This window comes from Mobula hypostoma, chromosome 6 (genome assembly GCF_963921235.1).
Source record: "Mobula hypostoma chromosome 6, sMobHyp1.1, whole genome shotgun sequence".
In the NCBI taxonomy this organism is placed as follows: Eukaryota; Metazoa; Chordata; class Chondrichthyes; order Myliobatiformes; family Myliobatidae; genus Mobula; species Mobula hypostoma.
In genome coordinates this window covers 9,378,764-9,402,448 of record NC_086102.1, presented here as the reverse complement: position 1 = coordinate 9,402,448, position 23,685 = coordinate 9,378,764, and the positions used below count along the sequence as shown (strand labels likewise).

At 47.1% G+C, this 23,685-nt stretch overlaps 1 protein-coding gene across 4 annotated transcripts in view; it reads right to left on the bottom strand.

Annotated features, from left to right (window-relative positions):
• Nucleotides 1–225: 225 nt before the first annotated feature.
• Nucleotides 226–23,685, bottom strand: part of nrip1a (nuclear receptor interacting protein 1a) — a 138,622-nt gene continuing 115,162 nt past the window's right edge. For 3 of the 4 annotated variants that reach the window (XM_063050262.1, XM_063050264.1, XM_063050263.1), the window contains exons 2-3: nucleotides 20,025–20,191; nucleotides 226–6,012 (exon numbers count right to left, since the gene is read on the bottom strand). In XM_063050262.1, the coding sequence (XP_062906332.1) occupies nucleotides 2,587–5,604 (3,018 nt within the window). In that variant the 5' untranslated portion in view covers nucleotides 5,605–6,012; nucleotides 20,025–20,191 and the 3' untranslated portion in view covers nucleotides 226–2,586. The remainder of the gene's footprint in view (nucleotides 6,013–20,024; nucleotides 20,192–23,685) is intronic. The other variant, XM_063050265.1, reaches the window with a different exon arrangement.

The window sequence follows — 23,685 nt, the reverse complement described above, 5'->3', positions numbered from 1 at the left end:
ATGATGATTCAGCCATGATGGAATGATAGAGTAGACACCATGAGCCAGAAGGCCCAGTTCTGCTCCTATGTCTCATTGGCTTACATAGAGCACAGGAACACACCATCCAGCCCATCATATGCATGCTGACACTTTCTGTCCTTCTGCACTGTCTATTTGTCTACTTCAGGTCTGTATCCAGGAGAAGGTGAAGAAAAGGAGTAAAGACATCCAGCATTACACTCCTCTCATTCCAAAGTTTATTTATTTTTTGCAGAGTACAAAAAAAACTGGTACAGTTCTCACGGTTTGTATTAGATCAGGAGCAACATTTCATAAAAGATCAAATAAACCCCAAAAAGCTAATTGCTTTGAAATATCTTTAAAAAAAACTAAACTTTTTTGTTTACAGATGCATTCTTCAAGAAGGAAAAAGTAAATCCAGATATTTACAGGAAAATCAATTTTCATTCCAAAACAAAACAAAGTAGCTCTCAGCTTTTTTTCCTGTTACCAACTGGAATGCCCGCTTAGTAACTGGAAGGAAATAGAATTGACCGAACCGATGTTCTACTGTTCCCTGCCCTGTGACCACTCAGCTAAGGACCTGAATGAGATGCCCAAGTGCAGTCAATCATTCAACCAGCAAACCACATTCAATAAAGACCTCAGTCACCCAAGCAAAGGTTGGAGAGCCAACAACAAGCCACCCGTTGCCAGAAGGAAGTCAACAAGGGATAAATCCTTGCTCCAATTTGCTTTAACATTGCTCATCCCAGAACATGTTTCGATGATAAGCCAATCTGCGACAATTTCTATTGATATTCAGACTTGGTGGTCCATCTCTTGCTACCCCCTTTGATTTAAACATCTGCCTTCTACTGGTCTAGCAAGAGAAAAATTGAATCCTGCAGGTTGACTGCCAACTTGGTCTGGATTTGGGCTCAGCACCTTTTGACACTGATTGTCTGACTGGGAACCAGGAACCCATTCAGAATCCTCAACGTGGAACTAACTGTGAAAGATAAGGGAGGAATTTCCAATGGGGACTCCCACAGTAATGGGTGAGAAGTGAACTGATTCCAAAGATCTTCATTCAACTTTCAAATTAAAATTGAGATATAAATAAATATCTGGACCAATTACTAAAACGGGCTCCAGCATAGCAAGGAGAAACAGTTTGGAAAGAAACAGGTTGCAAAGAAATGAGTTAACGTTCAAAATATACCCTGCTAGCTCCGTCTTCAGAGAGAAGCACACTGGTACACCATGTACAGACCAAGTAAGTAATTAAAATTAGATTATTAAGACATTAAATTCTCTTTTACTCTCCTTTTTTTAAATCTTGTATTTTTTTTTAATAAACACATCACATTTTTTTGTGCATAGGACTTCCACATGCTTTTCGTCTCATGCGGATTGCGGAGTTAGAGGGCTTCTTCAACAATAGTTTCAACAATAGATTGGACAAAATATGCATATATAACTATACAATATTTAACACTTGCAAATGCAAACACATGCAACACAAAATAGGCACCTTCCCCCATTCAACATCCGTACGGGCACTGTGTATATATACACACTCATTGAACAGTCAATGTACATAACGAGCTGCGTAACTCTCGGGAGATGCCAACTCCTCGCAGAGCAAGAGACAGAGAGATGGTAAAAATCAGCGGCGGGCGAAAGAGTAGGTAATGGTTCGCTCGCATGGACAAAACACGACGGTCGTCTTGAAAAGAAACCAGCCCCACCCCCTCAAAAAACAGCTGGTTTTACGCACCGTTTTGCGTTTGGAGGTAAGATGCGTTGGAAGGAGCTACGAAATTTTTAAAAAATGTATTGTGGAGAATTGGGAGTTTGTACCACCGCGATCTCACCCTCTCTCCACCACATTCGCACTATTCCCACCCCGCCCCCCCCTCTCTCACACACACATTTTAATATCTATTTCTCTGCACTGGAGCGCGAACCCTAACAGTAAGATCAGAGGCGCGGCCAAGAGAGAAGTGTGTGAGGGAGGAGGGGGCCCCCGAGCAGAAATAAACAGCATGTCTCAAAGGGCAGAGAACTTAGGCGGGGCTGTCGCGGTTCTCCCCTCCCCCTTGCGAGGGCGCCTACACGAGAGGGAGCTCAGCGCAGGGATCCCAAGCTAACATGGTCTCACTCTCCCTAACCAGCACACCCACCCGCTGTAATCACCATGCAGATCTAAGAGAGCGGAAGACAAGTGGTTTCGTCCGCTGTGTGTGTGTGTGTGTGTGTGTGTGGTGTGTATGTGTGTGTGTATGTATGTGTTGCGTATGTGCGTGTGTGTGTAATATATATCTGTCTATATATAAAATTATAATATAAAAATCGGTAGATCCCAATATTTTGACATTCCTGACAACAGATACAAGTCCCAAACGAGCACGCCCTCCAGTAAGATGTCTGTCGGCGCTGTTATATATATTATATACATTTCTCTCTATATATTATATATATATTCAGCATGTGCTTTCCCGGTAGCTGACCCGCGGGATATTGCACAAGACCTGGTCCTAATAACAAGATTGTCTTCTTGCTTGTCTGATCTGTCTGCTTTCGCCGGAGGCCCTTCTCTCAATCCGGCTCGCGTTTGATTGCGGCCACTTTCTCCATGATCTGCCCGGGACTTGGCGGTGGCGGGACGTGAAGGGACTCAAAACATGCCAGGGGTTCCTCCGGCTCTTCCTTCACCCAGCACGGGCCGGCCTGACTCTCGGCATCGGAACGAGGATGATGCCTCTTCCTGTCCTTTCTGAACGCGTCTCCTTCGCTCCCTCTCGGCTGGACCTCGTCCCCGCTTCTCTGCAGCATGTAATAGAGTATTGGGTTGGCTTTGGTGAGCCAGGGTGGCTCGGGATGGGTTCTTCTCTGGGGCTGAGGGAGCCGGGCTGTCCCGGGATACCTGGGGGGCTGCGCTGGGCTCTCCTTCCCGCCCCTCCTGAGTTCGCGCTCACGGTAAAACTGGGTGGGGGCCCCACCTGGTGTCTTGGGTTCGCCCGGGTCCCGCGCCGAGCCACCGTTCTGCAGAGTCCGGTGGTGGGACAGAGCTTTGATGCCGTTCTCGGACAACAGCAGTTGCTTCAGTACATTGAATCCTTGCGTATCCTTCAGGTAACTGCGGGGCTCCGTCTCCGCGCCACCGTGCCCAAGCCCGCGTTCCTGGGGTTTGCAGCCTGCTTCCGCAGCCGACAGCCCGTTGGAGTAGAAAGCGTGACCGTTAACGGCAACCGGGCGTTCCGGCATCTTCTGTAGGTCCCGGCGATCGGCTGGAGAACTGGGCAGTAAGTGCCTCAGCCCGGGGCAAGGGTTGGAGGGGGCGGCCGATGCTTCTAGGCCGGCCTGCCCGCTGGAGAGGTACCCCTGCGGTGGTCCCGAGCTGTGCCGCAGTAGCTGGCTAAGGACCCCTCCCCTGGCGTGGCTGGCGGACACTAAGGGAGATGGCGGCCGAGGTGACCCAACCTCTTGTTTCAGGTTCTCCAACACCAAGGGGGTCCCGGTGGCTCGCCTCTGGCACTCGGGGCTCTCCTCCGCCCTATAGAAGGGGGTTCCACCATCATCATCTTCGTTGGGCTCGGTCTTCACTTTGACAATGGAGACGACATTGGCGTCAGCGAGGCTATCCGGCGCTGCCGGCTGCTCGCCCCGCCGAGCCCGCGGCTGTCCGTGCTCCTTCTCAGTGCTCCTCAGCAACAGCTGGAGGACGCTGCGTCTCTCCAGATCGCCTGCCCGCCCTGCCCTTCGCTCCTGTCCCGTCCCGGGATCACTCCGCTGGAATCCGAGTGGGCGCCCTCCACCCTCCTTGGCCATCTTGGGCTCCAGGGAGGCCTTGAGCTCGGGCTCTAAATGCATAGGCTCGGGCGATCTATGGGACCCGGTCCGCGCCAGGTCGTGGAGTAACTTACTGGCGCTGAAGGAGAAGTTGGAGAGGCGGCCGTCGCCCCCCAGCACAGGTGTGGAAGCGCAGGGGCTGGACTGGCGCAACTCCAGGGGGAAGAGCTGCTTGGGGAACGGGGCGGCCCGCGGTGACTCGCTAGCCACCGGCCGTTCTGGAAGAAAGCGTTGGGCTTTGGCCGCGTCGCTCGGCTGGGGCCGGGGTCTCGCCGGGGGGTCGGCTTGCGGTGGCAGGGTGTGCGACGGGCAGTCGGCGGGGGAGGCGGGCTGGCCCCGGCGGGCCCCGAGGCTACCACGGGGCTTCAGGGAGGTACTCCTCTCCGCCAAGGAGGGAGCGGGGGATGGGAAGGGCTCTACTTGGCTGGGTCGCCTGCTCCGGGCTGTGGCTGCTTCCCCGACGCCGGGTTCAGGAGTGCGGCTGCCCTGCTGGTGGTGACCCAGCAGTAACTGCAGCAGGGTGACCTTCTGGTGGCCCTTGGGTTCGGCGCCCTCCTCGTCCACCTTGGGTTCAGGACCCTTGAGTCCCGGGGCTTTGGGGTTCCAACTGAAGAGCAAGGACTCGGTCATCTGTTCCAGGGTGCCGGGCTGCAGGGACGCGGGTTCGCAGGATGACGCCCTGCCTTTGGTGGACAAGTCCATGGGAGTGCAGTTGGAGCGGACTTCGGGCTCGACGCGGCGGCCGACACCTCCCCGCTCCTCCTCCCCGCCCTCCCTGGATGGCCTGCCACCAGCTGGCGGGTGGCTACCAGGACGGGGGCCCATCTCTCCCGCTGCAGCCCAGGCGTGACCGTTAGCGGCCGGAAGCTTGGGTGAGTTTAGGAGGTGTTTCAGGAGGCTACTACCGGCGGCCGGGGAAGCGGGCGAGCGGCTGACCCTGTCCCGGGGGACCGAGGCGGGACCCTTGCCAGCCGGCCGCTCCGGCGGCGGGACCCCAGCGAGCTTCTTGCTGGCTATGGCCGCCAGCCTCTGACTCGCCGAGGGGGCCAGGGATCGTGCACGGGAATACTGTTGGAGCTGGCAGTCGCTGGAGAGGAGCAGAGCGAGCTGGCTGCAAGCGGCGCTGGGTTTGGGTGAGCTGGGGGCACTGGCGCCTTTACCCACCATGCTGGCTACCGCCTTGAGCCGGGCGGAGCAAGAGAGACGCTGGGCGCCGGGGAGGGGCGAACTCTCTCGCCGGGGCTCCTCATTCTTCCCACCGTCCAGCAGAGCTGCCAGCCGCCCGCAAGCCCCGGGCTCCTCATCCTCCTCCTCGGGCGAAGAAGCTCGGCTTCCCGGAGACGCCCCGCGCTGCTGGTGGTCTTGCAAGCCGGAGCCGAAGGACTGCAAGAGGGAAGCCAGTAGGGTGCTGTGGGTTTGCTGCTGGGGTTTCTCCTGACTCTTGGATTCTTGACCACCGATCTTCCTCCTCTTTGCCCCGTCCCACGCCTCCCCCTGTAGCAGCCTCGCCTTCTTCACGTTGAGCGCAGGGCCCGTTCTGGCGGCCCTGGGAGGGGAAGGGGCAGGGGGTCGGCCGGGGACGGGGGCGGTGTCGAGCGCTCCCTCGGCCCCTCTGCCCGGATGCGCCGACCCCTCGGGGCCGCTCTTGCCAGGAGAGCCGGCCGCGCTGGCCACCGCCGCTCGATGCATCAGTACGCTCTCGAGGTAAGTCAACACGACGGAATCTTGGTGCATTTCAGAGGAAAGTTCCTCGCCATGGGTCATGTTCAAAGAACACGCAAAGCCAAAAAAAAGTTGAAGATGCAGACAACCCACGCTCTCTCACACACACGCACAAAGCAACCTAAAAGTCTTGGGGCGGGGGTAAATTAAGTGTCCATTCACTTTCTGGGCAACCTCCTTGTAGGGTCCGAGTCCACTGAGGGAGCGCCTTGGAGCGAGGGAGAGGCAGGATTCTGCAGAGCCATTCCCAAACGCGAGGCAAGGTAAACCTCCGAACGTCCCTTCGCGCCTCCGCCCGTCCCCCTGTGAGTTACGAGGTGGAGGGATTCGAGCCCACGCTGTTGCTACGAGGAGAGTCAGCCATGTGCCAGACCCAGCTACGCGAGGGGCTTTCCATCTGTAGTCTGCCCTGGAACATACGAGGTCTTCTCCTGGCGAGTGAAATTCCACCTGTAAGATAAGCAGGCACGGTCAGTTGCGGGTGCTTGTGGCACTCAAGATATGGAGACACAAGAGACGCTGGAATCTACAGCAACACACACACACAGAATGCTGGAGGGGCTTAGCAGGTCAGACAGCAATGAGCAACTGGACCGACTCAGTGGGTCAACAGACTTTGCGACTGAAATGGGCAGTCCACGCGCCTTGGTCTGAAACGCTGACTGTCCATTTCCCTCCTTAGATGCCGCCTGACCCGATGTAGTTGGTTCATTTAAAGATTCAGCGCAGAATAGGTCCTTCTCGCGCAACAAGCCGCATCGTTAATCTTACTCTGACTGTTCGTTTCCACGGATGCTGCCCAACTTGCTGAGTTCCTCCAGCGTGTTGTGCGTGTTGCTTTGACCCCAGCATCTGCAGAGTATTTTGTGTTTAGTAAACAGTCGACATTTCCAGCGGAAACCCCTCATTAGTCCTGACGTTTCAGATCTCAACCGGGAACGTCGACTGTTTACTCTTTTCCATAGACGCTGCCTGACCTGCTGAGTTCCTCCAGCATTTTATGTGTGGTGCTTCGGATTTCCAGCATCTACAGATTTTCTCGTGTTTTCCACCCTAACCTAATCGCAGGGCAATTTATAATGACCAATTACCTACTAACCGGTGCGCCTTTGGACTGTGGGAGGAAGTCAGAGCACCCAGAGGAAACCCACGCAGTCACAGGGAGAATATACAAACTCCTTACTGGCAGTGGCAGTGGGAATTAACCCTAACCTAATCGCAGGGCAATTTATAATGACCAATTACCTACTAACCGGTGCGCCTTTGGACTGTGGGAGGAAGCCAGAGCACCCTGAGGAAACCCACGCAGTCACAGGGAGAATGTACAAACTCCTTACTGGCAGTGGCAGTGGGAATTAACCCTAACCTAATCGCAGGGCAATTTATAATGACCAATTACCTACTAACCGGTGCGCCTTTGGACTGTGGGAGGAAGCCAGAGCACCCTGAGGAAACCCACGCTGTTTACAGGAAGGAACATACCAACTCCTGTACTTACGGCACCAGAATTGAAATGCCAACACTGAGGCCCTGGGCAGTAATAGTGTCATGCTAAATGCTACACTGCCACGGCACAAAATTGTCATATTGTTATTGTCACACGTACTGAGGTACAGTAGGAAACTTCGTTTTGCCTGCCGTCACACAGATCATATTGTAACTGTGAATGAGAAAGAGTTTTCGAGGGATATGAACCAGAAACAAGTAAATGGGACTAGCTGAGATGGGTATCTCGGTCGGCACAGAAGTGTTGGGCTGAAGGGCCTGTTTCTGTGCTGTGTGACTCTATTAGTCTTCGACACAATTTATTTATTTTATAATTAATAGTAATGTTTGGGTCTTGCCCTGTACAACAAATCAATGGTCGCAAACCTGATCTATGACTCCGGAGTTGAACCATAAGATGCTGAGCAGTTAAGGTGGAGAGTATACTTCCACATGGGAGACAATATAGAATGAGATGGGGGGGGGGTCACTGTCTAAACAGAGGGATTCACTATTTAAGACAGGGAAAAAAATATACTTCTTTGTCAGAGAGTGGTGAGTTCTTAGAGGACAAGAGGTGTAGATCGCGTGACAGCCAGAGACTTTATCTCAGGGTGGAAATGACATGTAAAAGGGGACATAATTTTAAGGTGATTGGGGGGAAAAAAGCATAGAAGAGATATCAGAGGTAGTTTATTTACATAGAGAGTGGTGGGTGTATGGAACGCCCTGTTAGGGGTGGTTCTAGAGGCAGATACATTAGGGACATTTAAGAAACTCTTAGATAGTCACATGGATTATAGAAGATTGGAGCTAAGTCAGAAGGAATAAAGACTTAAATTGATCTTACAATCAGGTTAAAAGTTTGATATGGCATTGTGGGCTGAAGGGCCTGTACTGTACTATGTTCTCTTCCTCAAAGAGTAGTGAGGCAGAATCTTTGAATATTTTGGGCACCATGGTAGCATAGCCGTTAGTGTGACACTCTTACAAGGTGGGGTGTTTCGGAGTCCAATTCCGGCACAGTTCAGTAAAGAATCTGTACATCCTGCCCGTGGAATGTGTGGGTTTCCCCTGGTGCTCCAGTTCACTTCCAGTACCGTTCGGTAAAGAATCTATACATCCTGCCCGTGGAATGTGTGGGTTTCCCCTGGTGCTCCAGTTCACTTCCGGCACCGTTCGGTAAAGAATCTGTACATCCTCCCCATGAAATGTGTGGGTTTCCCCTGGTGCTCCAGTTTCCTCCCACAAAGATGCATCGGGTAGGTTATTTGGTCATTGTAAATTAGGTTTGGGTTAATCAGGTTCGCTGGGGCAGGGAGAGCCGACTCCATGCGGCATCACTAAATAAATAAATACTTCTGAGTGGTGTAGATTAGGGGGAAGGATTCAGAGCTGAAGTTACGGTTGTGATGCAGTGGGTTTGAGGGATTTTCCTGTCACGGTTACTGAGTCATTGGTACAGAAACAGGCCCTTCAACACAGCTGATACGTGAGCCAGCCTTGAGGGGCCGATATCCCCTAAAGCTTTCCTATCTATGTCCCCGTCCAAATACCTTTTACATGTTATTGTACCTGCCTGTCACTTTCTCTAGTAGGTTGTTCCAGAAAGACACACCAAACAATGTTTAAAAACTTCAAAGTCAAAATAAATTTGTCATCGAAAGTGCACAAGTGTCAACATATACTACTTGAGAGTTATTTTCTGACAGACATTTACAGGAAAGTAATGATATAGAATAGAATTTATGAAAACTATACATTAATAAACACGAGGAAATCTACAGATGCTGGAATTTCAAGCAACGCACATCAAAGTTGCTGGCGAATGCAGCAGGCCAGGCAGCATCTCTAGGAAGAGGTACAGTCGACGTTTCGGGCTGAGACCCTTCGTCAGGACTAACTGAAGGAAGAGCTAGTAAGAGATTTGAAAGTGGGAGGGGGAGGGGGAGATCCGAGACGATAGGAGAAGACAGGAGCAGGGAGGGATGGAGCCAAGAGCTGGACAGTTGAAGGGATATGAGAGGATCATGGGACAGGAGGCCTAGGGAGAAAGAAAAGGGGTGGGGGTGGAAGCCCAGAGGATGGGCAAGGAGTATAGTGAGAGGGACAGAGGGAGAAAAAGGAGAGAGAGAAAAAGAATATATATATATAAAAATAACGGATGGGGTATGAGGGGGAGGGGGGCATTACCTTTCAGGTCCTCTTAAAACTTTCTCTTCTCACCTTAAACCTATTTCTTCTAGTATTAAACTCCCCTGCACTGGGAAAAAGACTGTGACCACAATTGTGTCCCTGATGCTTTCGAATATATGGTTGCCCCTCTGTTCTACACTCCAGCAGAAACTGTTCCACTCAAAACAGCCTCCTCTGATAGCTCAAACCCTCCAGTCTCAATAACATTTCTGCAAATCACTTCTATACATATTATTGGCATCCCTCCTATGGCAAAGCACCAGAACTAAGTAAACGTGAGATCTCACTGGCTTCATGTACAGCTGCATCATGACATCCCAACATATAGGGCCTTCAACCCATGATGTTGTGCTAACCTTTTAACCTACACCAAGATCAATCTAACCCTCCCTTCCCACATAGCACTCCATTTCTCTTTCATCCATGAGCTTATCTAAGAGTTTTTTAAATGCTCCTAATACATCTGCCTCTACCACCACCCCTGGCAGGGCGTTCCATGCATCCACCATTCTGTAAAAAAACTTACCCCTGACCATCCCCTCTATACTTTCCTCCAATCACCTTAAAATTATGCCCCCTCATATTTACCATTTCTGCCCTGGGAAGAAGTCTCTGGCTGTCCACTCTACCTACGCCTCTTATCATCTTGTACACTTGTATCTAGACACTTCTCGTCCTCCTTCGCTTCAAAGAGAAAAGCACCAGCTCGCTCAACCTATCCTCGTAAGACATGCTTTCTAGTACGGGCAGCATCCTGGTAAATCTCCTTTGCACCCTCTCTATAAGATTTAGAGGCGACCAGAGCTGAATCAGAGGTATATGTCATGAAATATGCTGTTTTGTGGCAGCAATATATAATAATAAAAATATAAATTACAATAAGTATATATATATATTTTTTTAAATTAGTAGTGCAGAAAGAGAGGGAAATATTGAAGTAGTGTAATCTGATGCCGGAGGGAGAGAAGCTGGTTCTCAATCATTGAGTGTGTGTCTTCAGGCTCCTATATCTCCTCCCTGGCGGTAGCAATGAGTGATGGGGGCCGTTACTGATGGACACCAGTTTTTGAGGCATTGCCTTTTGGAGGTGTCCTGGATGCTCGGTTCTACTCTCCAAGTGCGCCCTTTTAGTTGGAACAGTTATTCCCCCTCAACCATCAGGCTCTTGAACCAGAAGGGATCACCCCAGCACTGAACTAATTCCATACCCTATGGACTCACTTTTAAGGACTCTACAACATAACGTTCTCAATATTTATTGTTTATTTATCTTCATTTTTTTGGGGGTTTTTTTGTATTTGCATAATCTGTCATCTTCTGCACACTGGTTGTTTGGCTGCCTTGTGTGCGATTTTTCATTGATTTTGTTGTGTTTCCTTCCATTTGGTGAATGCCCTCAAGAAAATGAATCTCAAGTACATGATGACATATATGTACTTTGATACTAAATTTACTTTGAACTTTTGAACTTTGACCAAGTTTGGCAAATGGCGTCTTCACCAGTCCCAACAACATTCATGTGATGCATCTAACCCAGATATTTGTGAGTGCATGTTTGTCATCACAGTGTGCTGCAGGATCAGCAATTCAGAACCCTGAACTAATAAGTGATACTTAAGTTTGCAACCCACTGTGACAGCTGGGGAATGTAAATTTGATGAACTTAACATATCTGCAATGGAAAAGAGCACACCAGTACTTTTGACCATGAAACTACCCGATCATTCACTAATGTCCTACAGGGAAAGGAAATCTGCTGACCTTACTCAGTCTGTTCTTTGCATGGTTCTGGATTCCCAGAAACAGTATCTGTTCTCTGGAACAGTCTATCTAATCACCCAGCTCAAGGGCAGTCAGGGATGGGCAATGAATCCAGCGACGCATGCATCCTGTAAACTCACTGTGAAAAGTTTCAAAGTCAGTGTTACTGATACAGTAATGCAGAATCATTCCAATATTTCTCATGGATATATTCCCTCTTGTGATATATATATCTCTCACAAACACACCCACATCTGTGACACATTTCACACTGAAATGACGTCAATACCCATCATTGACTGATGACGGAGAGTCATTGATCTGAGTAGTTAACCCTTAGATTTAGATTTATTTATTTATCAATCACATGCATATCAAAACATGTGAACTGCACCATCTGTATTCACAATCAACACAACCTGAAGACGTTGATTCATCCCGCCACTGTAACCACACTTTCCGGCACCAAAATAACATGCCTACAATGTTCAGCAGAACACCGCACAGCCAACATTGAACAAGCAGCAGCAGCAGCAAAACAAACCCCTTTCCGAAACACCCTCCACTCACACACAGAGATGGGCCTCCAACCTCAGGTCAAGCTGACTCCAGGCCACCAATCTCCAGACCATGGCCTCAGACTTGCAGGCAAAGGGTTTCCGGCCTCAGGGCTTCAACCTCCAGACTTGCTTATTACGGACCTCCAACCTGCTGACTGACCTGAGACCTCCAATCCCAGGACTTGCTGACCTCTGACCCCATGGCTCACTGAACCCTGTTTCTGTTTCCACGAATGTTTCTGAATGTTCCTGGCACTTTCTCTTTTGATTTCAGATTTCTGGCATCTGCAGTTTTGATTTCCATCCATTGACATAACTCCCCACCATGGAAACAATTGCCCAGGAATACATCTGACCTTCTGACCCATCTCCACAGTCGACAGCAGTAGCAGTAGCAGTGAGATCATTCAAATCAAGTGTGATGCTGCCTGAAGTGGTTGTCTCTTGGTGAGTCTCCAGAGGGCTGTAGGCCGATCCAGGATCCACTCATTCTGATTAGCGGGTTCTATACCTCGCAATCCTGCCCCCTTCACCGCTTGCTGATCGCCACAGGATTTATTCCAGGATGTGATAATGGAAACTGCCTGTGTGTGACCTTTTTTAACGGGGGGGGGGAGGGTCATCTGCGGGCAGTCACCACACAGCTCTTGACAGACTGGGGTCCGGGTCCAACGTCATGGATTGCAGAGTGAATGTAACACATCTGGCACATTCACAGCACAGTGTCACCCTTGTCTCAATGTGTAACAGTCCTTAGAAATTAAAGGTGGGAATGGAGCGGCCATTGCAGGGCATTGGAAAAAGCTGCAGAGAGTTGTAAACACAGCCAGCATCCATCATTAAATACCCCCATCTCCCAGGACACGTCCCCTCCTCATTGCTACCGTCAACAAAGAAGTACTGGAGCCTGAAGACACACACTCAACGTTACAGGAACAGATTCTACCCCTCTGTCGTCAGGATATTGAACCCATGAACACTACCTCACTACTTTTTTCAATTTTCTGCTCTCTTTGTGCATTACTTATTCAATATAATTTTTATATATATTTCTTACTATAACTGAGTTTTGTTTGGTATTATATATTGTGATGTACTGCTGCTACGAAACAAAACATTGCACAACATATGCCAGTGACCCTGATCCTAAAGATTACGGGCAAATCTTCCAGTATGGTGCAGTCAGAATATCCTAAGGCAGTGAACTGTATCCTGTCTCAGATAAAAGGTGAAATGGTATTATTTCATTGAAGCACATTGGAGTGTGCCTCTCTTGGACTTACGCTAAGCCGCAGATGCTGTCTTGAGGAATAGACCCTTTTCTCATTGCTACCATCAGGGAGGAGATACAGGAGCCTGAAGACACTCAATGTTTTAGGAAAAGCTTCCCCTCACCATCAAATCTCTGACAGACAACGAACCCATGTACACTACCTCACTATTTTGTTTTGCTCTCTTTCTGCACGACTTATTAATTAATTTTACATACAGTCCCTTGAAAACTAGTCAGCCTTCGACCCTATGTCCACGTAAATGAGTATTAGATCCAGGGATTTTGATCAATTTAACTGAGAAATTTTTTCTGTGAATTTCACGCTCCCTTTTTCACAATAGACCCCCAAAAATGGAAAATTCTAAGCATGAAAAGCTAAAAATTCAAAAACTGAAATATCAGCAGTTCAACAGTATTCATCCCCCTTTACTCAATACTTAGTTCAACCATCTCTCACGGCTATTACAGCCAGCAGTCTTTTTGGATAAATCTCTGTTAGCTTTGCACAACATGATGGGGCAAGCTTTGCCCATTCTGCTTTGCAAAATTGGTCAAGCTGTGTCAGGTTAGTTGGGGAGCAGCGGTGGACAGCAATCTTGAGGTCTTACCAGAGTTGTTTGATCTGGTTAAGGTCGGGACTCTGAATGGGTTATTCAGGGACATCAATTTTCTTAATTTGAAATGACTCCATGGTTGCTCTGGCAGTGTGCTTTGGGTCGTTGTCCCGCTGATAGACAAACTTCCTCCCCAGTTTAAGCTTTCTGGCAGAGGCTAGCAGGTTTTTATCCTGGATCTTTCTGAGTTTAGCAGCATCCATGTTCCCATCAATCTTGACTAGATTTCCAGTACCTGCTGTTGAAAAGCATCCCTATAGCATGATGCTACCTCCACCATACTTTACAGTAGGGAGTTGTAACCTGCCTGATGTGTAGTATTAGATTTACACCACATGTACCACTAAATAAAAAAGCATATGCTTCATTGTAAAGACTTTGCAAAGCATCACTTAGAAGATACTCTAAAGATGTGGAAGAAAGACTTGTGATTGGATGAGACTGAAGTGAAACTTTTTGGCCTCAACACTAAGCGGTACATATGGCATAAATCTAATACTGTGCATGCTGTGGGTATGCTTCTCAGCAGCAAGTATTGGAAATCTGGTCAGGGCTAATGGGGAGATGAATGCTGCTAAATACAGAGAGATTCTGGATTAAAAACCTGCTAGCCTCTGCCAGAAAGCATAAACTAGGGAGGAAGTTCATCTTTCAGCCGGACAATGACCCAAAGCACACTGCCAGCGCAATCATGGAGTGCTTCAAACGAAGAAAATTGATGTCCTTAAGTGGCTCAGTCAGAGTCCTGACCTTCATCCGATCAAACATGTCTGGCAAGACCTCAAGATTGCCGTCCACCACCGCTCTCCAACTAACCTGGTACAGCTTGAGCAATTTTGCAAGGAGGAATGGGCAAATCCTTCCCATTATGTTATGCAAAGCTAATAGGGACTTATCCAAAAAGACTACTGTCTATAATAGCTACAAGAGGTAGTTCAACTAAGGACATTTCAACTAAGCTGATATTTCAGTTTTTAAAATTTTTCATTTTTTATGCTTTACAATTTTCCCTAGTTTTCTTTGGGCTCTATTATGAAAAAAGGAGCTTGTGATTTACAAATAAAAATCTCAGTTAAATTGTTCAAAATTCCTGGTTGTAAAACTCATTTATGTGAACAAAGAGCTGGGGCTGAATACTTTTTCAAGGCAGTGTACATAAAGTACTGTGCAAAAGGGTGTCTAAGACATTTGCCAACACAGAGTGGAGAGTAAGTGGGAGCAAAGGATGTTGGAAATGGTGAGGGTGTGGTAAGGTGGCAGAGAAAGAGTGCCAGGGGCGGGGGTTGGCGCAGGTGCAGACGCACCCAACCCTGAGACACCAGGCAAGGTAATTTGTTACCAAACAATTGGTTTATTAATCACTACAGAATGTCTCTCTGGTGTTTCCCGCTCCCTCCCCTCTCCCTTCCCCTTTTCCCAACCATGATTCCCCTTGCCCTGTCCCCTTCCTGTTCTCAGTCCACAATGAAGACCCATATCAGAATCAGGTTGATCATCACTCACATATGTCATATTTTATTGAGATACAGTGTAGAATAAGCCCCACACCACCCAGCAATCCCACAATTTAATGCTATCCTAATCACAGGACAATTTACAATGACCAATTAACCTACCAACTGGTACGTCTTTGGATTGTGGAAGGAAACTGGAGCACCCAGAGGAAACCCATGTGGTCACAGGGAGAACGTACAAACTCCCCTCAGGCAGTGGTGGGAATTGAACATGGGTCACCCGTACTGTAAAGCATTGAGCTAACCCCTACACTGCCATGCCACATCATGAAATTTGTGTTTTTTAATGGACGGACAACAGTACAATGCGATGCATAAAATTACTACATTATTGTGCAGAAGTCTTAGGCACCCTTAACACATACATGTGCCGAAGACCTTTACACAGCACTGTTTATAGATTGTATTTCACTATACTGTTGCCACAAAACACGAAGTTTCATGCCATCTGGATGTATACATTAAAACTGATTCTGATTCCGTATCTGAGCTGCTTTGTTCACATTGCACCCTCTAGAAGCTTTCTTACAGCATGTGTACAAACTGGGTGCCATCCTGCCTATAGATCAGTGACTGTGAAACACTATACAAATATCCTGAGGTTGTGAAACACCTTGTGTAAATAATGGACTTGGCAAAGGACTGAGCAGTGAGGTAGAAGGAAATGTTCCTTTTCCACGCAGGTGAATGCTTTTACAATTGCAAACCGGGCTGCGTTGTCTGAATGAACAGTGGATGCAGATGTGCAGAAAGGTTTAAAAACCATATTAATACTGAACCTCTCATCACAGCGCTAAGCAGTATTGCATCCGTATGGTACTGTCTCAGTACGTTTATATTAGTGTGCTGTAGCACTTTTTTTATTTGCAGTTATTTTGTAAATAACACTATTCTTTACATTTCTGTTCAGATGCTAAATGCATCTCATTGGCTTTGTATCTGTCCTCGGCACAATGACAATAAAGTTGAATCTAATCTAATCTAATATTGCACATCTGTTTACATCAGCAGTGCTGTGGGTTGAAGGTTTCAAATTCCTAGAAGTGAACATCACCAATTCCACGTCCACAACATGGTCAAGAAAGCTCACCAGAGCCTCTACTTCATCAGGAGGTTAAAGTTATTTGAAATGTCTCCATTGACTTCCACTGATTTTTATTGATGCACTATAGGAAGTGTCACAGCTTGTGACAACTGGTAAGGGTTTTTCCTTTGGAGAAAAGCAGGATGACAAGTGATTTGATAAAGGTGTGCAAGATGCTAAAAGGTATAGATAGAGTGGACAGCCTGAGACCTTCTCCCAGGGATGGGGACGGGCGGGGGGGGGGCGGGGGGTGAAATGCCTAATACAAGAGGGCGTAATTGTAAAGCGTATGGAGGAAAATATAGAGGGGATGTCAGAGGTAAGTTTTTGTTACACAGAGGGAGGTGAGTGCATTGAATGCCCTGCCAGGGGTGGATATATATAGGTGACTTTCATATTTAAGAGACTGTTCGATGGGATGGATGGGCACATGGATGAAAGAAAAACAGAGGGCTAATGTGGGAGGGATTAGATTCAATAGGTTAAAAGCTCACCAAGACATCACGGTTCAAATCATTCCATGGTTCCATTTAATATCAGAGAATATTAGATTACATTATACAGCCTGAAATTCCTGCTCTTTGCAGACATCCAGGAAAACAGAAGAGTACCCCAAAAGATGAGTAACAGTAAAAAAGTTAGAACCCCAAAGCCCCCTTCTCCCCCCTCCCATGCACAAGCAGCAGCAAAACATCAACCCTCCCCCTACCCACCTACTTCAGCAAAAAGCATCAGCACCCACCACCCACCAAGCCAGAAATAGGAAAACCCCCAAGAAAGACCATGATCTGCAGTAAACAAAAGCTAATTGTTCATCCTGACAAATTTGACATGCCACAGGCACTCTCTCTCTCTCCCCCCCCCCCAATAAACGGGCAGAGAGGTGTCACACAAAAAAAAACATGTGCTGAAGGGCCTGTAATGTTCTATGTTCTAACTACTTTGTGATCAGAGGAAATGACAGAATGTTGTGGACACAGCTCAGCACATCATTGAAACCAGCCTCGCCTCCAATGACTCTGACTACAATTCCCACCGCCTTAGTAAAGCAGCCAGCATAATCAAAGTCCCCACTCACCCCAGACATTCTCTCTTCTTTCCCCTCCCATCAGTCAAAAGATACAAAAGCCTAAAAGACATTGCATTAGGCTCAAAACCAGCTTTAATTCCATTGTTATAGGACTATTGAACGCTTCCCTAGTTAACAGCGGTCCCCAACCATATGCAAAGCATGTGCTACCGGGCCGCGAGGAAGCGATATGGGTCAGCTGCATCTTTCCTCATTCCCTGTCACGCACTACTGAACTTGAACATGGGGTTGCCAACTGTCCCGTATTTGCCAGGACATCCCGTATATTGGGCTAATTATTGGTTTGTCCCATACGGGACTGCCCTTGTCCCATATTTCCCCCCCTAAGGTAGAGCATTCCTATGAAACTTTTTGTGCCGAAATGTCGTAAAGCGAAGAAGCAATTACCATTAATTTATATGGGAAAAATTTTTGAGCGTTCCCAGACCCAAAAATACCCTACCAAATCATACCAAATAACAAACCTGAAATAACTCTGAGATATAGTAAAAACATGAATGATATGATAAATACACAACCTATATAAAGTAGAAATAATGTATGTGCAGTGTAGTTGGGAAGATTAAGGCAAAACCGATTTGTGGAAAGAAAATGGGAACGTACGCGCACGTCACGCATGCGCACACAGGTGCCCGCGCAAGGTTTCATGGTCATGGTAGTCTTTCCTGGGGTAAACACAAGTATCCCGGGATTCGACTGCTACATTTGTCCCTGTTTCACTCTGCATTCTGTTATTGGTTTACCTTGTCCTACCTCAATGCCCTGTGTAATGATTTGATTTGTATGAACAGTATGAAAGAATAGTTTTTCACTATTGGGCACATGTGATAATAATAAACAAATTTATGAGAGGATTAAATAATAAACACAAAAGATTCTTGGAAATAATTTGAAAAATGTGTAGCTCGGGTGGCTGATGGTTGGGTTGAGTTGCTCTCTGAGCTTGGCAATTTACTTGCAACCATTTCCACCCCACATCACAAATGGGTTTCTGAAATGACGGCCAATCAGCTGATCGATAAGTATATAAAGGCCAAGCATTCGGAGGACACACCCCAATCAAGAGCACACTGGTGATGTCTTCTCGAATAGTGATGAAAAGTTTGCAAGTAATTACAACTCAACCCAAACAAGAGATTCTGCAGATGCTGGAAATCTAGAGCAACACACAAAATGCTGGAGGAACTCAGCAGGTCAGGCAGCATGAATAAATACTCAACGTTTCAGGCCGAGTCCCTTCATCAGGACTTCAAAAGCTCTCGTTTTGACTTCCGGTAAGATGGCTGCGTATTTGGTCACAGTGACCTCTCTGGGTCCAACAAGTGGTGTAAGAATGGTCTTAAATGTTTTATCTTGTGACGACAAGACCTCAATACTGCCAGTACGGTTTATCGGTCCATTGGTAAGACCGACGGTGGGGAAGCTGTGTGGCCTCAGTTGTTGCACAGTCCAGGCCCTCGTGCCGAGTCGCCTGTTACAGCCATCCGGGGGAGGATGTGCCGGGGCAGTGTGGGAGACAGCGGGCACACAGGCCGGCTCCCCAGTCAGTGCTGCTCTCCAGAGTTCACCCCTGGAAGACGAGCTGGCTTATCCCAGCACAAGATGAGGAACTGCTGCGTGCTTATTGGCTCCAGGACAACATCCCAGCACCATCAGGTCTTCAGGCTAAACCACTAAAGGCCTTGTGCTAATATTATCTTTGTGCCTACATGTGCAATCATTACGATATCAAAGTTTAAAGTGCGAAGTAAACTTATTATTAAAGTACATATATGAGATTAGTTTTCTTGCAGGCAAATTCAGTAAATCCAAGCATCATAATAGCATCAGTGAAAGACTACACACAACAAGATGAATAAATGATCTGCAGAGGACAACAGACAGTGAAAATACAAAAGAAAATAATAATAAATAAAAAAGCAATCGATATTGAGAATATGAGATGAGACCTTGAAGGTGGTTGTGGGAACAGTTCAGTGATGAGGTGAATGAAGTTATTCCTCTGGTTTACCCGTGATGGACTGGGACATATCTAATACTTTTTGTGGGATTTTCTGCAGAAGGGCAGAAATGTGCTGTGTGTTGTGTGTGACTATAGTACTAAACTTTGCACCTTGGCCCAGAGTAACGCTGTTTTGTTTGGCTGCATACATGTGTATGCTTGAATGACAATTACACTTGAGCTTGACTTCCACCCTTGTGATACCAGACACACAAAAATGAGGATCCGTTTCCCGCATATTCTGTGCCTGTCTAAATGCCTCTTTCATACCACTGTCATACCACTCCTCACACTGAGTCCCAGATACCTACCACTCTGTGTAAAGAAAAGCTTAGCCCACACACTTCCCCCCTCACACCTTCAGTAACTGGCATTGCTGCCCTGGGAAAAAGGGGGTTACAGACTCAATCAACTCCACCACGGAGGGCATCCCTCACCATCCCTCACATGCCCTTTTTGCCTTTCTACCACTGAGCAACCTCAAGACCAATACTCAACGATTTAGGAACGGTAGCTTTCCCTCTCCAAATTACTGAATGACCAGTGAACTCACTCTCACTGCCTCATTATTCACAAACACAGAACTCTGCAGCTGCTGGAAATCTAGAGTAACACACACAAAATGACGGTGGAACTCAGCAGGTCAGGCAGCACCTGTGAAGAGGAACAAAGAGCCAACATTTCAGCCCAAGACCCTTCATGGCTGGGAAGACAGGGGGAAGAAGCCAGATTACGAAGCTGGGGTGAGGGGAAAGCGTTCAAGCTGGCAGGTCATAGGTGAGCACATGAACAACGAGGAGCAGGGATCACAGACAGGGAGCAGCGAGATGGTCTCACTGAACTGCCATTGAAGAGAAGATTTAAACCTTCAGTGTGGACATACCTGGAAAAGATTTCACAGTGGAGCAGCAAATCATAGAAGTGATTCTGCAGATGTTGGAAATCCAGAGCAACACACAAAATGCTGGAGGAACTCAGCAAGTCAGGCAGCATCCATAGAGGGGAATAAACAGTTGATGTCTCGGACTGAGATCCTTCATCAGGACTGGACTGGAAAGGAGGAGGAAGAAGCCAGAATGAGAAGTGTGGTGAATTATTCTTTTTTTTTTTTACATTATTTATTTATATTTGTAATTTATACATTTTATGTCTAGCAGTGTACTGCTACTACAAAACAACATGTCATATCAAAGTCAAAGTAAAATTTATTATCAAAGTACATACCGTATCAGTTACCATACACTACCCTGAGATTCATTTTCTTGCAGGAATTTACAAGAAAATAAAGAAATACAATATAATTTATGAAATAAAATACATAAACAAAGACTTTCGAACAACCAATGTGCAAAAGAAGATACATTGTGCAAATAAACATATAACACTGAGAACATGTGTTGTAAAGAGTTCTTGGCAGTGCGTCTGTAAGTCATAGAATCAGTTCAATGTAGTGGTGAATGAAGTTATCCAAACGGGTTCAGGAGCCCAATGATTGTAGGGCAGGGGTTCGTAACATTTTTTATGCCATGGACACCAATCATTGACTGAGAGGTCCATGGACCCCAATTTGGGAACCCCTGGGGTAATAACTGTTCCTGAACCTGGTGGTGTGGCTCTTGTACCTCCTGCCCAATGATGGCAGCGAGAAGAGAGCACGGCTTGGATGTTGGGGGTCTTTGACGATGGATGCTGCTTTCTTGTGGCAATGCTCTATGTAAATATACTCAGATATGGGATGGACTTAGTGATGATGTGTGCTGATGGTGATTGTGGAGGAGGTGTTGTTGCCAATCCATACAAACTGGGGTCTGCCAGTGAGGAAATCGAGAATCCAGTTCCACAGTGGGGTATCAAAACCTAGGACTTGGAGCCTTGCAATGAGTTTTGAGGGGATGATAGTGTTCAATGCTGAGCTGTACTCAATGAAGAGTAACCTGATGTATGCATCTTCATTGTCCAGGTGTTCCAGAGCTGATTGAAGAGCCAATGAAATGGCCTCTGGTGTTGAACTATTTTGATAGAGTTTACAGCACAGGTTTAAGGTGAGAGGGGAAACATTTCAGAAGGACCCGAGAGGCAACTTCTTCATGCAAAGGGTGATATATTTCTGAAACGAGCTGCCACATGAAGTGGTTAAAGTGGGTATAAATAACAGTTAAAAGACACTTCGACAGGTACATGGTTAGGAAGGAGTTAGAAAAGGAGTTCCCAACATTTTTATGTCATTGACTCCTGCCATTAGCTGAGGGGTGAGTCCGTGAACCCCAGGTTGGGAATCCCTGGTTTAGAGGGATATTGGACAAATAAGAGGAAACAGGACTAGCTTAGGTGGACATCTTGGTCGGCATAGACAAGTTGGGCCGAAGGGCCTGTTTCCATGACTCTTATTATCCCTAGCCTTGAGAGATTTGTTTGGAGATTGCAGGTTGCAGTTTCTTCTTGGAAAGGCGAAGGTTCAGGGGAGAAATAATGAAATAACATCAAGTGAAATATTTCTGATGCAATTTCATATGTTTGAGATACTCCAGAGAACCATGAAGCGTATAAGAGGCAGATCGCCGCTGTAGTGTATGGAACAGCAGCAATCAGTTTACTGACAGCAAGCTTATGATGACATAATTAGACCATAAGACATAGGAGCAGAAGTAGGAAATTCAGACCATCAAGTCTTCTCTGTCATTGCATCATGGATAATTTATCATCCTCCGCAATCCCATTCTCCTGACTTCTTCTCGTAACCTTTAACATGCTGACTAATCAACCTCCGCTTTAAATGTACTCAATGACTTGGCCTTCACAGCTGTCCATGGCAATGAATTCCACAGATTCTCCACTCTCTGGCTAAAGAGTTTCTCCTCAACTCTGTTCTGTCCCTCTATTCAGAGGCTGTGCCCTCTGGTCCAAAACTTACCCACTGTTGGAAGCATCCTCTTCACATCCACTCTATCTAGGCCTTTCAGTATTCAATAGGTTTCAATGAGATCCCCCGTCATTCTTCTAAGCTCTAGCAAGTACAGGCCCAGAGACATCAAATGCTCTTCATACCTTAACCTTTTCATTCCTGAAATCTTTCTTGTGAACTTCCTCTGGACTCCAATACCAGAACATTCTTTTGCACATAAGGGGTCCGAACTGCTCACAACACTTCATTTGAGATCTAACCAATGCCTTATAAACTCCCAGCTTATTATAATTAGTAAACCACAGGAACTCTACAGATGCTGGAAATTCAAGCAACACACATCAAAGTTGCTGGTGAACGCAGCAGGCCGGGCAGCATCTCTAGGAAGAGGTACAGTCGACGTTTCAGGCCGAGACCCTTCGTCAGGACTAACTGAAGGAAGAGCGAGTAAGAGATTTGAAAGTGGGAGGGGGAGGGGGAGATCCGAAATGATAGGAGATTGGCTCCATCCCTCCCCCTCCTGTCTTCTCCTATCATTTCGGATCTCCCCCTCCCCCTCCCCCTCCCACTTTCAAATCTCTAACTAGCTCTTCCTTCAATTAGTCCTGACGAAGGGTCTTGGCCTGAAACGTCGACTGTACCTCTTCCTAGAGATGCTGCCCGGCCTGCTGCGTTCACCAGCAACTTTGATGTGTGTTGCTTATTATAATTAGTGATGTTAGTTGAAATGTTCAAAACTAAGTAGGTTCTTGATTAATTCAAACCTGCTTACACTGGCTGGACAGTCAGTAACTAAAAACTTAAATATACCGTATTGGAAAGACGGTTTGTGAGGATGTCGCGAGGACGCAGGGGCTAGTGTTATAAAGGGAGGTTGGGCAGACTGGGAAGTTATTCTCTGGGGTGTAGGGCACTGAGGGGTGACCTTATAAAGGTGTGTAAGACTATGAGAAGCATAGATAAGGTGAATGTAAAATCAAATTCCCTTTGCATAGTGGAATGACTGTGGGATCACACAGTAGCGTAGCACTTACAGCGTCAGATCTCACCAATCGGGGGTTCAATTCCCGCCACTGTCTGTAAGGAGTTTGTACATTCTCCCCGTGGGTTTCCTCAGGGTGCTCCAGTTTCCTCCCGTATTGCAAGGATGTGCAGTTAGGGTTAGTGATTTGTGGGTATGTTATGTCGGTGCCAGAAGCATGGTGACACTTGCGTGCTGCCCCCACGCAGTCCGCGCTCGTTTGGCACAAGCGACGCATTTCACTGTATGTTTCGATGTATACTACGTGTGACAAATAAAGGTGATTGTTTAAGATGAGATGAGATCATAGGTTTAGGATGAGCAGGGGAAGATTTAAAGCAGTGACTTCTTCAAAGTGTGGTCCATATATGGAAAGAGCTGCCAGAGGAAGAGTTTGAGGCAGCTACAATGATGACATTTAAGAGACATTTACAAGCATTTTGTCTGGATGCATTACAGATGGGTATGGCAATTGCTGTGTGTGTGAAAGCAGGAAACTGAAGCAACACAGATCAGTACACCACAGGAACCAGCCTCCCCTCTGTGGACCCTGTCTACACTTCTCACTGCCTTCGTAAAGCTGCCAGCATAATCAAAGACCTCTCCCACCCCAGACATTCT